Here is a 14,810-nt window from a genome sequence, read left to right on the forward strand (position 1 = left end):
AACATGCATATGACTATGTAAAAGCAAGATATATAAAAAAATAAATTGATATTCATAGAGAGAAGACACTAACATTAAGAGGAATTGAAAAGGGCTCCTTGTAGAAGGTAGGATTTTAGCTGGTACTTGAAGAGAGGCAGAGAATCCAAAAGGGAGAGATAAAAAAGAAAAGAATTTCAAGAATGGAAAACAGGCAATGACAAATGCACAGAAGTGTCTTGTGGGAAGACTAGCAAGGAGGCCAATGTCACAGGATAGTACAGTATATGGAAAGGAGTAAATATAAGATTTGATTATGAAGAGCTTTAAAGATCAGAGAATATTTTATTTGATTGTGTAGTTAATAGGGAGCCAATGAAGTTTATTGAGCCAGATGACATGGTCAGACTTGCACTTAAGATCCATTGACAGCTGAGTGGAGAATGGCTTGGAATGGGGAGATCCTTGAGGTAGAAAGACTGACCTGAAAATCTATAGCAATAGTTTAGGAATGAGACGATAAAGATCTGTACCAGGGTAATGGCATTGTCAGGGGAGAGAAAAGATATATATGAGGAAAATTGATAGAACTTGGCAACTAACTATATAGGGAGTGTAAGCATAAACAGTTAAGGATCACACCTAGGGTACATGCTTGAGTGACTGGACTGTGGTACCCTTGAAAATAACTGAAAAATTAAAAAGAAGCAAGGGTCTTGGGGGGAGGGGAAGATAATGAATTCAGTTTTGGAAATGATAAGTTTGAGGTATCTAGAAGCCATGCAGTTTGAGATATCCAGTAAGTACTTGGAGATACAAGACTGGAGTCAGACAGTTTATTTGTATGAGGATAATAATTGGACCCACAGAAGCTGTTGGGATCACCAACTTAAAATAGTATATAGAGAAAAAAGATGAGGGGCCAGAACAGTCTTGGGGGACAGCCAAACAATCTGAAGGAAGACACATCCAAGGAGACTGAGAAGAAGTCATTAAGCAATAGGAAAACCAGAAAAGAGTAATGTGACACAAACCTAGAGAGAAAAAAGTATTATAAAGAGGGTAACTGTCAGTGTCAAAGGCTGCAGAAATGTTAAGAAGCATAAAGATTCCGCAAGGGTCATTAGATTCTGCAGTTAAGAGATAATTTCTAGTGATGCCATTATGCCATCCTAGGATGGTTGTATCTGCTGAGTTTCTCTTGTTTTTTCTGCCACGAATCCTTAGAATTGCATGTGCTCTCTGCTGCCATCTTCTGGTTTTCCTTTGGAATGGGGCAATTACTAGGGTTTGGGCTTTTGAAAAGTTTAGATGGATAAGATGAGGACCCAGCGAACGGCATCTAAGCAGCTAGGGAGAAAAGCCCTGCGGTGGTTAAGACACACTTTTGAACTCAGTATTTTCTTGATGTTGTTCCATCTTTTTTGGATTAAATTTTTATTGACTTAGATGGAGATTACTTTTCACTCTCATGCTTTTCTCCGACTCATTTTCCAGATGAGGAAACTGAGGTAAAGTTGAGTGACTTGCCCAAGATCACACAGCTATAGGGAGGCTGGATTTGAATTTAGATCTATCTAAATCCAGGGACCTACAAGCTCTTAACTTGGTTTGTTGTTGTGGTTGTGGTTATCCCCATTTTACAGAGGAGGAAATTTAAGCCGGGAGAAGTTAAGTAATTCTTGTCCAAGATCGCCAGTATACGTTAAATTCAAGTTTTTCTGATGTATAGCGTCCAACTACTTTGACGTTAGACAAGGGCAACCATCTCTCAATAGAGCCTTATAACGACAAATCAAATGGATGTGACTCCCCCATCTAAGAATCAATACAGTTAAGTGAAATGAACACCTGACCAAATTACACTATTCTCTGCGCTTGCGCAGCTGGACATTCGGTGGGCGGTGAGTTTGAAGGTAAGGATGTAATTTGTGCAGGTGGGGAGAAGCGCTTCCCTTTCTGGATCGGAATCAGAGGGCGGCACGGAAATGACGCACAGAAGGCGGACGCTTATTCCCGCGACGGGCGGCAGGTCGCGCCTACCCCAACGCGGGGAGGGGAGGAGGGAAAAAGCAGAGGTGGAGTGAAGTGTCTTGTCCCGCGCAGTGGCTGCTGGGTGCACCCACGCTTTTTTCTCCACCTCAGCTCTCTCCGCCCTTCCCGCCCCTTTCTCCACCTTCCCAATCCCGTTCCCCTCGCTCCCCTTCTCCCCCACCCCCCCGCCCCGGCCTGTTCCGTCCCTGGCGTGACTCGGCACGTCGAGCGCGGTGAGGAGAATCTGTCGCGGCGTCAGCGCGTCTCCGTCCCCGCTTCCCCGGGGAGTCCTCCCTCCTTGGTCCGGAAGCCGGTGGTGCCGTGGCCTCGGCTCTCAGCAGGCCCCTCCCGCGACCATGGTGGGAGTGAAGGTGGTCGGGACCGACCCAGATTTCCAGCCGGAGCTGAGCGGCGCGGGCTCCAGACTCGCCGTGGTCAAGTTCACCATGAGAGGGTGAGGCCCCGGCCCCGGCCCGGCTCCCGGGCTTTAGGCCTCCTGCTAGGCCTCAGCCCGTCCCGGGGCCCTTATCCTCTCCTGGGAGCTACGATTCTTTGCTTGGCCCTGGCCCGGGTCCCCGTGCTTCCCGGCTCCAATCCGGCTGTCACACGGGGCTTCCCCGCGCCCGAGGCCGCCTTCTCCGGGCGGGCCCGGGCTTCCTCTCGCTCCCTTTCCCCTACCGGGAGTAGTCGCGGAATGCCTCACGGCGGGACAGGTCCACAGGCCCTTTCCCTCTCGGTTTGGGTCCGGGCTTCTTTCCCAGGGCTCTCTAAAACTTGGTTTTTAAAAATATGTTTTGACAACTTAATATAATTGGTTAACTTTGTAACATTTAGAACATCTCGGGAAGGGTTTTATAGACTTCACTAAACTAACAAGAGTCCATGACCCACGCAAAATTCAAGGTATCTGAACTTGCTCGATGATATATTTTACTTATCGACCTTTTTTGAAACATCCTGGGAAAGCGTTTCATAGACTTAGTAAACTCTGGAGTCCAAGACACAAACAACAACAACATAAGATTCGGGTCACTTAAAAGCATCCTTGAGGCATTCTTTTTATCTATTTTTTTTTTAATCTATTTTATCTATTGTCCTTACTAGCATGTGAGATTTGTCATGAATTTTTTGCCAAGTTCTATGTATATGTATCCTTTTGCTTATTGTAAAGTCAGCATAGATAGTATTGATCTTTTCTAGGCTCTTAAATATTCTTAGATTTCGAATATCTGTTCGAAAGGACTATTCCTTTCTATTCTGCCTAGAAATGTAAACTAATGGTGTAATTGTTTCACTAGCAAACCCCAAGTCAATAAGATTTTTAGTTCTTATTGTATAAGATTCAAATTCTAATCTAGGCTATCCGTTTTTCCAAGAAGACTGATTTTTTTCATATTCCATCGCTAAAACAGAAGTAGAAATGGGGCCTTTAAAAAGGAAATTTTTTAGTGAACAGGAATATTTCTTTAAGAATTTATCGGTTTATACTCATGTGTCAGTTATTCTCTGAAATGTTTAGTGAAGGTTTAGTGACTTTTCACATATAAATATACTAAATGGACTGACTAAACCTTTTACTATCAGTTGAAAGAGAGAATTTTTAGCAAAACTGACAAGTAAAACTTTGTATTAACTTTCATTTAATCCTGTTAACAGGAAATGATTTCTAATGGCAGTCTTAGAGGGAGACAGTTTTTGAAAGTAGGTGATAAGTTGAAGTAGAAACTTCTGCCCCCTACAGCTTGGTGGCGGAACTGGCAGCAAACTATAAATTGAAAGTTGAGTTTGCTGAGGTGGAATTTTATCCTTAAAGTAGTAATAAAATAGGATTGAATTTCAGACAAGTAGGATTGAATTTCAGACAAGTAGGATTGAATTTCAGACACATTACTTCCAGGACTCTTTATCAGTAACCACAGTATGTTGTAATTGAGTTTTCCAGTAACATACTTCATCAGGTTTCTTAAAGTATTCCATAAAACAAATTCCAGGGTATAGTACCTGCATCTTTACAAGAACTGATTTTCATAAACTTTGGCTGAAACAGAAGTGACAGGTTTTTGTTTGTTTGTTGTTTGTTTGTTTCATAGGAATACTCAATTCCCAGTTAGTGAGGAGAATACAGTGGAAAGTACTTGACTCTAGGGGCAAAGGTTCAAATTTCTTTCATTGTTAGATCTTAGGGGAATTCATTTAATCTCCCTGATTATTAGTTTCCTAATCTTTAAAATGGAAGAGTTGGACCCCAGGGTCTCCAAATAGAGGTTAATAACTTCTGAGGTCTGTGGACTTTAAAAAAATATATATTTCCACAACTATTTAAATATAATTGGTTTTATTTGTAATCTTGCATTTTATTTTATGTGTTTGAGAGCAGTTCTGAGAAGAGGGTCCAAAGCCTTCCTTAGACTGCCAGAGAGGGGTTTTTGACACATAAAAAGATTAAGAATACCTGATGTAAATGTATGATTCTCCATTTTTGTTCAGTAAGGAGAAAGGGAAATGTTAGATGTTCGGGAAATTATTTTTGATTACAGACAAAAATTTTTCTACTTATGGAATATTTTTTTTAATAGAAAATTTGTGCCATAAAATTTTGAAATGCATCCAGTAGGAAAAAAGTATTTTGAAGGAAGAAACTTTATTAAAAAATCTATATCCTGAGCCTTGCTTATTGCTTTTGCCCATAGACAATTAAAGTTGTTTAAATTGAATATTATATATATTGACCAGTGAATTCAATAGCATTACATTATTAAGTGTCCTTTACTGGCTTGTTTGCTTTGGTGCATGGAATAATTTGGATCTTTTCTGAAAACTCAGATTAAAGACAAGTTTGATAAACTAATTTAGAAATGTTTAAGTTCAAAAATCTACTTAGTAGGAAATCCTTAATATTCATAAACTTCAGTAGAGATAATTGCTTAAATACGTTCAATATAGAATCACAAAATCTCAAATTTGGAGGTTCAATTTTATCCAGATAGTGCTAAGTATTAGTTTTGCCTTATATAGACACCTGCCTCTCTGCAACTTTCATTTATTCTTACTGTTGTCCTGTAGGGTTAAACAGAAAAAATTCAGCTCAACAATTCAGTTTTCATTTATTAATGTTTAATCTGAGGCAAGAGGAAACAATCTCTGCCTTCAAGGATCTTACATTCCACAGGTACAGAGAAAAAAAAGTCCAGTATTTATAAAAATCTTTGGAAGTGGAATGAAGGAGAACACAAAATAATGGGGAGAATTAGGAAAGATGGAAATGTACTAAACTGAACCTTGAAGGGATTCTAAAAGGTAGATATGGGAGAGAGCATTCCAGGTCAGGAGCATTCCAGGGTAAAAGTTCAGACAGAAGCTTAGAAACAACAGATAGAATGTGTTTAATGAAAATAGGGAAGTCAAACTCAAGGCTGAGGGCCCAAAGTACTCCCAAGTACAGCCAGAACCTTATTAAAATGTAATTGGGAAATGTTTAACAAAAGAAAAATACAATACAACATACAGTTATAGGTTTCTAAGTCAGCAAGGAGACCTGAGATCCCTTTCTATTTGAGTTTGACATTACTGATAACAGATAGTTCTTGTTGGGAAACTTCTTCCTATTAAGGCAATCTGAGAAGATTTGTTACTTATCTTTTGGCTTGAATATTCACTAGTCTGTATAATTGAAGGTCCCTCATCACTACATTCAAATCAAGAAGTAATTATTAAGTACCAGACAGAGCTGGTGTTGGGGATTATAACTTTTTTTTTTAATAACTTTTTATTGATAGAACCCATGCCAGGGTAATTTTTTTACAGCATTATCCCTTGCATTCAGGGATTATAACTTCAAAGAATAACCTTGTAGCTAAAAAAGCTCATATTCTAGCATAAAATAGATACAAGGCAGTTAGGGAGTCAAGGGCATTAGCATTAGGGGAATCAAAAAGGATTCATGTAGATAGTGGTCTTTGAGCTTCATCTTTAAAGAAGGAGTTCTCTAAGGCACAAATTGAGGAGAATGCATGTCAGGTATAAAAGAGTCAATATAAAGGCATGGAGATAGAAGATACAGTTTGTGTATGATGAACAGAGCAATCAGTTTGGTGGGGAGAGACACCTATGATGAGATTGGAAAGATAGATAGTGACCAAATTGTGAAGTGCCTTAAGTTAGAGTACAAGTAACGTGGACGAGAGTTAAATTTAAGGATAGTCACTTTGGCAGAGACCAGTTAGGAGATTATTACAAAGCACAAGTAGTACAGGATGAGAATGTGAACTAAGATGGTAGCTGAGTAGAGAAGGTATCTGAATTGAGAAATGAAGTAGATATGGTTTAAGCAAAATTTGTCAACTGTATTAGGATGTTAAGTCTTTTCAGTTATGACCGATTTTCTGTTGGGGTTTCTTGGCAAAGATACTGGAGTAGTTTGCCATTTCCTTCTCCAGCTTATTTTACAGAAGAGCAACTGAGGCAAACAGGGTTAAGTAACTGGTCTGGTGTCTGAGACTAGGTTTGAATTTCAGGTCCTCCTGACTTCAGACTGGGCACTCTCTCTACTTTCCCACTTAGTTGACCCCATTGGATAAGAGGGGTGAGGAATCAAAAGATAGCAGAGCCTTGAAGAATGATGGTACTCTCTTTAGAAATAGGAAAATGTAGAAGAGGTTGTGTTAGGGAGGATGGCAGTGATAAAAACAATCACTCTTCAGTCTTCAATTTCTTGCTTAAATCTTCATAATCTTGCTTTCACCTGTAGTCTTTTTGATGGTGTAATTTGTGTCCATGTGATTCCAGAAATGGGGAATTATTATCAACTTTAATAAGTCTTTGAAGATCCTCTGTCATACTTTAGAAAAAAATGCTCTAGGAAAATAGTAAGCCTCATTATTTTCAATAAATTCAAAAAATTGCCTTGGAACCTTTAACAAGAACTTAACCATCTACCCTTTATCTCTTTTGTCTGGTGAGATTTTTCACCTAGCAGTGCTTATGTATCTATGTCATCATTTTCTTAGAAGACAAGCATGTTTCCTCATCTCTGCATAGAATCTTATCTCTTGATTAGCTTTTAAGTATTGACTGCTCTACCTCCTTTTTTTTCTTTTTGGTCTTAGAGTCTTTAAATCTTCTGAAAGAGATTGGTTCCCCACTCTGTTTTTAGATCCTTGTTTTTACATTAAATTACGTCTGCTCCCCTTCCCTTCCCTTTTCTAATACAAATGTTTATAATGTGTTACTTTTGTTTCTTTGTTTCTTTTTTAAAAAATATTTTAAGATTTCCTATCCTTCATAGTTCAGATTTAGAGCTTTAGTCTAGGCAAGAAAGATTAAACAGACATAGTTGCTTCCTATCCCTACTCATCTTTATTCTCTATTTCTTAAGGGGCATTTTCAATCATCTTGTTTCTGCAGTTTAGGAAAGTTAATAGAAGAAAAAAAAAGGACAGGGAATAGATGTAGCTTAATTTTCCTACTTATCCTTGTTAGGATAATTCCTGTTTTGTCTTTTAATTCTCATATTGGAAAAAAAATAAACATTTAGAAATTTTTGATAAGAGAAACTTTTGGTGGTGATATTGCCAGTTCAAAGCATGAAAAAATTGGTATTTCTATGAGGATGTTTATATACAGAAACCTTGCCACCAACATTTTGTTAGGAGTGAGTAGAATTTGATTTCATTTCTGGAGTTTGGTCTTTTGTGTAAATGAAAATCTAGTTAAAATGTGGGTCCTATTTGAATATGAGTAAGTTATTAGAGCATTCTAAATTTATGTTTTTGATAGTTTTTGGTGAGCTTAATTTAATATAGCAGTTAATTCTACTAAAAGATATTTTGATTTTATTTATGCATAATTTTTTTTCAATTAACAAAAATTCATTTTTCCTCCTTACTCCCCATACCTCATTAGAAAAAAAGAGGAAAAAAAACCCTCTTGTGACAAATATATGTAGTCAAGCAAAACAAGATCCCACAATGTCCATGTCTGAAAAATTTCTCAATCTGTACCCTGAATCCATCATCTTTAGAAGTGGGTAGTATGCTTCATCATAGATCCTCTGAAATCATGGCTGGTCATTGAGTAATCACAGTTCTTCAGTCTTTTAAAGTTGGCTATTGTATAAACTGTTTCTGGTTCTTCCCTTTAACTCTATATCTGCTTATACAGTTTCTCTGAAACAATCCTTCGCATCATTTCTTATAACACCGGTGTTTCATATATTTAAGTTTAAAAATTATTATTTTTAAAGTTTAAGCTAAATTAACAGAAAATGTTAGCTTTCAGGACTTTCAAATGGAATAGTTTCTTGATTATAGTTTTCTGTCCTGTAAAATGAATGATCCTTATTAGAGGAATCAAAGAGAGTAAGATAAAGTTTTAAAACCTTATCAGCTTATAGACTGTGTAAATGTAAACTATTGTTGTTATCCCTATAGTTTTGGGATACTGATAAATTATTTCCTTTCCTTTTTTTTGGGAACTGGATCTGTGATTGCTTTTATACTGAGAACTCCCAATGATGTATTGTCTTTTTCCCAGTTATAGCCTTACCTGCATTGAGAGATTAAAAGACTTGCCTAGTATTAGTAGTGGGTTTTGAGCTCAGCTGCTTATTCTCTGTTATCTTGGGCAAGCCACTGCCAGGATCTCAATTTCCTTATCAGGTCTTTGTGATTCAGGCCTAGCTTTCTATATATCAACCTCTTTCCATTTATCTCTGTCTCTTTATTTCTCTGTCCCTGCCTTTCTGTTTGTTTCTGTTTCTCTCTGTTCTCCTTTTCTCTTGTTATCTCTCAGTTTCTCACCATATCCTTGTCTCTCCATTTCTCTCTCATATATAAACATATACACAGAGCAGGGTAGTTGTGGTAATAATACTTTTTTGTTATTCCTTTTCTCTATGATATTTCATTTGGTATAGGAAGCAGTCTAATCCTCTATTAATGGAGAATATTTGATAATCTGTTAAGTGATAATGTTAAAGGGTTATCTGGGGTACTAAGATGTTAAATGATTTCTTCAGGTTATAGAGCCATTCCCTGTGTATTTGTCGCAGCTCTAGGCAATTTTTAAGATTATATAAGTTCTATAGAAGCTGCTGACTTGTACTGAAATCTTTATGAAAGAGACCTTTTCCCATTCCCTGATCTCCTTCCTCCTCCTCCTCTTCTGAGATAACTTCCATTTACACTGTTTGTACCTTGTATGTACATAATTATTTATATTCTGTCTACCCTATTAGAATATGAACTCCCTGGGACCATCTTTAAAAAAAATTTAGCTTTTTATTTACAAGACATATGCATGGGTAATTTTTCAGAATTGACCATTGCAAAACCTTCTGTTGCATTTTTTCCCTTCCTTCCCCCCATCCCCTCCCCTAGATGGCAAGTAGACCAATACATGTTAAATATGTTAAAATATATGTTAAATACAATATATGTATACATATTTATACAGTTATCTTGCTATACAAGAAAAATCGGATTTAGAAATAAGGTAAAAATAACCTGAGAAGGAAAACAAAAATGCAAGCAGACAATAACAGGAGTGGAAATGCTATGTTGTTGGGACCATGTTTTTTTTCCCTTGTTAGGAATCAATTGGTAAATGGTCTAAAAGAAATGAACACAAAATTCTCAAGGGAAGATACTCAGCCTGTGTATAGTCATATGAAATATGCTCCAAATTACTATTAATTAGAAAATTACAAATTAAAGCAATCCTCATGTTCTACCTCATACTCATCAGTTACAAAGATGACATTTAAAAAAAATGATAGGTGTTGGAAGAGTTATGGGAAAACAGGCATACCAATGCATTATTATTGGATCTGTATATGGGTATAACTATTCTGAAAAAACAACTTGGAATTATACAGAAAAGTTACTAAATAACAGTGTGTCTTTTGACCCAGGAATATCACTGCTATTAAAGAAAGAGGAAAAGGATCTTACAGTCATTGAGGAATGGCATATTGGTATATGAATATGAGAGAACATAACAAATGAGGAAATAGATGATTTCAAAAAGAGATAGATTTCCAGCCATTCTGGAGAGCAATCTGGAATTATGCCCAAAAAGTTATCAAACTGTGCATACCCTTTGATCCAGCAGTGTTTCTATTGGGCTTATTCCCCAAAGAGATACTAAAAAAGGGAAAGGGATCTGTATGTGCCAAAATGTTTGTAGCAGCCCTGTTTGTAGTGGCTAGAAACTGGAAAATGAATGGATGCCCATCAATTGGAGAATGGCTGGGTAAATTGTGATATATGAATGTTATGGAATATTATTGCTCTGTAAGGAATGACCAGCAGGATGAATACAGAGAGGCTTGGAGAGACCTACATGGACTGATGCTAAGTGAGATGAGCAGAACCAGGAGATCATTATACACTTCGACAACGATATTGTATGAGGATGTATTCTGATAGAAGTGGATTTCTCTGACAAAGAGACTTAACTGAGTTTCATTGGATAAATGATGGACAGAAACAGCTACACCCAAAGAAGGAATACTGGGAAATGAATGTGAACTATTTGCATTTTTGATTTTCTTCCCGAGTTATTTTTACCTTCTGAATCCAATTCTCCCTGTGCAGCGGGAGAACTGTTCGGTTCTGCAAATATGTATTGTATCTAGGATATACTGCAACATATTTAACATATATAGGACTGCTTGCCATCTTGTGGGGGGGGAAGAGAGAGGGAGGGGGGAAAAAAAAACGAAACATAAGTGATTGCAAGGGATAATGCTGTGTAAAAATTATCCTGGCATGGATTCTGTCAATACAAAGTTATTATTAAATAAAATTAAATTAAAAAAAATAATTACGAAATTAAAGAAAGGAATGCTTTAAAAAAAAAAAAGAGATAGATTTAAAGGAAATGCTGCAGAGAGAAGCAGAATCAGAAGAACAATTTATACTCTAACATGAGATTATAAAATAACAAAAATGAAGACTTATTAACTGATGAATGAAATGAACAGAATTAGAAATTAATATGATAACCATTTCGATAAAAATATAACAGCTGTGAAGCTTTGAAAGCTTGTAAGAATTGTAATCAGTACAATAGCCATTTATGATTCCAGAGTACTGATGATAAACTGCAAAATGAGACATTGTGTGTATAGTTATAAGAGAATATGTTTTGCTTGACTATACATATTTATTTATAAGAAGTATATTATTCCCCAATAGAATATGTTTTGCTTGACTATACATATTTATTTATAAGAAGTATATTATTTGGTATATTTTTCCCCCCATAGGATGGGAGAGGTAAGAGAGAAGGGGGTGTTGTGGGAAGAGAGGGAGAGAGAGATGGAGAGAAGGAGATAGAAACATACACACAGAGAACTAGATCCCTATAATCTTTTACTTGGGGCAAGGGTGTGCTTCAGATGTGAAATGTATGCACTTTCAGATGAGGTTACTGTAATTAGTTGTACCTAACTGTTTCACTTTGTTTCAGGAAACCTCTCAGGAAGTGGAAGTAATCTATAAATAAACGTGTGTAATGTAAAAACAAAACATCAATGTAACAGAAAGCAAATAGGCTTGAAGAATTTATGCGATGTGTCCTAGGTTACATAGTAAGTTAAGAAGCTAAGATTTGAACCTAGGTCTCCAGGGCTTGTTTTAGTGGACTAGTATAAGTTTATAAAGGAAGCCTTCTTGCTTTAGAACCAATAATTTAGTCATATCTGCCTTTTGTAGTAAATAAACTACTTTTGACTCCTTTTAAAAGCAGTTTTAAATTCAATTTTATTTTCAGTTTCAAAGTTTTTTCCATTTCCCACCTTCAATCACCTATTGAGAAAGCAAGGAAGACAAAATCATTACAAATTTGCAAGCAAATACATTCACTCATTGGCTAGGTCAAAAAAAAAAAAAAAAGCCTTTCATTCCACACTGGATCCATCATCTATCTAGACTTTAAAAGTCTTCTGGTACTGTGGTTGGTTTCATTAATCAGAGTTCCTAAGCTTTCAAAGTTTGTTCTTACTGTATTGTTATTGTATAAATTGTTCTTCTGATTCTCCTCACTTTACTTTGTATCAATTCATATATATCTCCAAATTTTTCTAATACAATAAGTGGAATGATTTATTCTACCCTTCTTTTACTCCAGTAAGTATTAATCAGTTTAATATGATTCCATTGGGGTATATGATTAGAGTGAAATGCTTATCTATTAATATGTATTTAGTCAATCCAATCAACTATATATTGGTATTGGATTTATATAAATTAATACATATTTTACATATATTTTGGGATAAGATAGATAATAGGCCCCTAACATTAAACTACAAGCTATATATATATTCACTGTTCAAGAATCTGTTATAAAAATTTCAAGGTTCATTTGCCTAACCACAAGAATACTGATCAGGGGCCTTTACCCTCTTTTACTTTATCTTTTGGACCATGCCCATTGTGGATGGGATGTCATGAAGTGATATGGAAAATCCCCTAACTTATTTTTGTACCTCTTGTATACCATGAGGAGGACCCCATCTTATGACCGCTTAGTTGCCCAGCCTGTGAGCACTCATGCAGATGCACCATTTCTGGCCTCCTGATGGGTCAAAATCAAGATCTGTCAATAAGTTTTTACATTTTATTTTGTCTCTTCTATGTCTTTGGGTATCAGACACTATAAAACTAAGACCCTGGATAATAAGGACATCTCAGATTCTAAAGTATGTCAATAGAGGGGATCAGGAACTCTCTAATAAAGTGATATTGGCTGACTTTTATTGTAAATTGGAAATTTTGGGCCCTATGCCATCCTCTTCATAATTTCTTATTTGTAGCATAGTATCATTAAATATATAACCTTGGTTTATCCATGATTTTGTTTATGTTCCCTTGAATAGATCTGGTTGCAGCTCATCCAGAAATTTTTATCTGTGCCTTCTTATCCATGTTATATATTTCTTTTATGAAGGACCTGACTATTAGATTCTGGAAGACCTCTACATTTAGGTACAAGGTTCATCTTTACATTGTTTTCCTTGATTCTGGTACATAAACTACAATCCAATATACTTTTGTTGCCAAATCACTAGAAAGGAGGTAGTTTTAAAATAAATTTTGCTTATTTGTACATAGAATTATATATTAAAGCTAAATATTCAGAATGAATAATGAAAACTTGTAATGTTTGGGCTAGTTCTCTGGAGGGCCTCAGGATCAGTCAAAGTCCTTGCTCTTTAGGAGAAGAAGTGAAGGAGGCAGGCAAGGCTGGAGTCTGGAGCCTGAAGTGTTCCCTGCTAAGTGTGCTGTGGCAGAGAGGCTCTGACTTTCTCTCTCAGCACTCCATTCCTTCCCTAAGATTACCTCACCACAACACAACCTTTTGCAATCATGAAGAAAGCCAGCAGGTCACCATCTCATCTCAGTATATGTTTATAGAACCATTATCTCACATTGAGTAGGTACTTAGCCTTAAGTACTCTGCTGTCTTAGATTCAAGTACACCTTTTCAGAGTTCCAGTCCTCTGCAATCTTTCCAGCCCTCTACGAAAAATAATATGCAAGCATCTAAATAGAATTAATTTCATTCTACAATTGTGAGGGTAAATAATTTTGTTGGAAAAGAGCAAAAGATAGTTTAGTACAAAACTGCACCATGGGAGAAAGGAGATCTAATACTTTTTGTCTACTTTGTAACAAACAAATCATATAAATTCTCTGGTCCTCATACTTACTTTAAAATGAAGGGCTTATATTTGTTTATAGCTACACTTCTTTCCCTCACAGGATTTCTGACTTGTCAAGTAGGAGAATATTGACTACATCAGTTGGGGTTAGGAAATGCAGTATTGGAATTAAAACATATCTACAATCATAGTGTTTTAAATTCAGAAGTAACTTTGATAATCTAGTCCAATGGTCATTTTGCAAGTGAAGAAAAAATTGGAGAGGTTAAATGACTTGCTTTCTGAAAGTCACAATGAGTATTTAAAGAATGAAAATATTCTTTATTTCTTAACTGTTACTATCAACCAAATAAAGTGACTTTGTCCAATATAACCAGTCTGGGTAAATAAGTGTAAATGAAATAATAACTTAGACTGTTAACTATTTCACTAATTAGGCATTGCCTCAGTCAGACTGAGACCTGTTAAAGATCTTAGCTTGAAAAGCCCAAAATCTTCCAGTGTATGGGGCCATCTCTAATTGTCTTGATCTATATCTTGTCACTGGACCCAGATGGCTCTGGAGAAGAAAGTGAGGCTGGTGACTTTGCATAGCCTTTTCTCTCTTCAGTCCAATTCACTTGCATGTTATGGCATCACCTCCTTGATGTTATGGTTCTCTTTGACAATGAAGAAGGACAATGCCTTCAACTATTTTAATAACCATAAAACCAGCATCTTCTTGGTGTTGTTTTGTTGTTTGAATTGTGTCCAACTCTTCTTGACCTTGGTAAAAATACTGGAGTGATTTTGCCGTTTCCTTGTCCATCTCATTTTTCAAAAGGAGAAACTGAGGCAAATAGTATTGAATGAGTTGTCCAGGGTCACATAGTGGAGTCTTAGTGACTCCAGATCTGGCATGCTATCCACTACACTACGTGGTTATCCAGCATCTAGTCATTCCTTTCTTTAGTCCATTCTTCACAAAGTTAACAGAAGAGTCTTTATATACAAATGTAACCATTTTTTTCCCTTTGCTTAAGAACCTTTTTTTTTTTTTTGACTCCCAATTGCTTCTTATAAAAATACACCCTTTATTTTTTATTTTATTTTATTTTTTAATAATTACAACTTTTTATTGACAGAACCC

General features: G+C 36.3%; 1 protein-coding gene across 4 annotated transcripts in view; it reads left to right on the forward strand.

Annotated features, from left to right (window-relative positions):
- Positions 1 to 2,031: 2,031 nt before the first annotated feature.
- Positions 2,032 to 14,810, forward strand: part of TXNL1 (thioredoxin like 1) — a 45,706-nt gene continuing 32,927 nt past the window's right edge. For 2 of the 4 annotated variants that reach the window (XM_051969587.1, XM_051969588.1), the window contains exon 1: positions 2,032 to 2,467. In XM_051969587.1, coding sequence (XP_051825547.1) covers positions 2,370 to 2,467 — 98 coding nt within the window. In that variant the 5' untranslated portion in view covers positions 2,032 to 2,369. The remainder of the gene's footprint in view (positions 2,468 to 14,810) is intronic. The other 2 variants (XM_051969590.1, XM_051969589.1) reach the window with 2 other exon arrangements.

The sequence above is a fragment of the Antechinus flavipes genome, chromosome 1 (assembly GCF_016432865.1).
Source record: "Antechinus flavipes isolate AdamAnt ecotype Samford, QLD, Australia chromosome 1, AdamAnt_v2, whole genome shotgun sequence".
Taxonomy (NCBI): domain Eukaryota; kingdom Metazoa; phylum Chordata; class Mammalia; order Dasyuromorphia; family Dasyuridae; genus Antechinus; species Antechinus flavipes.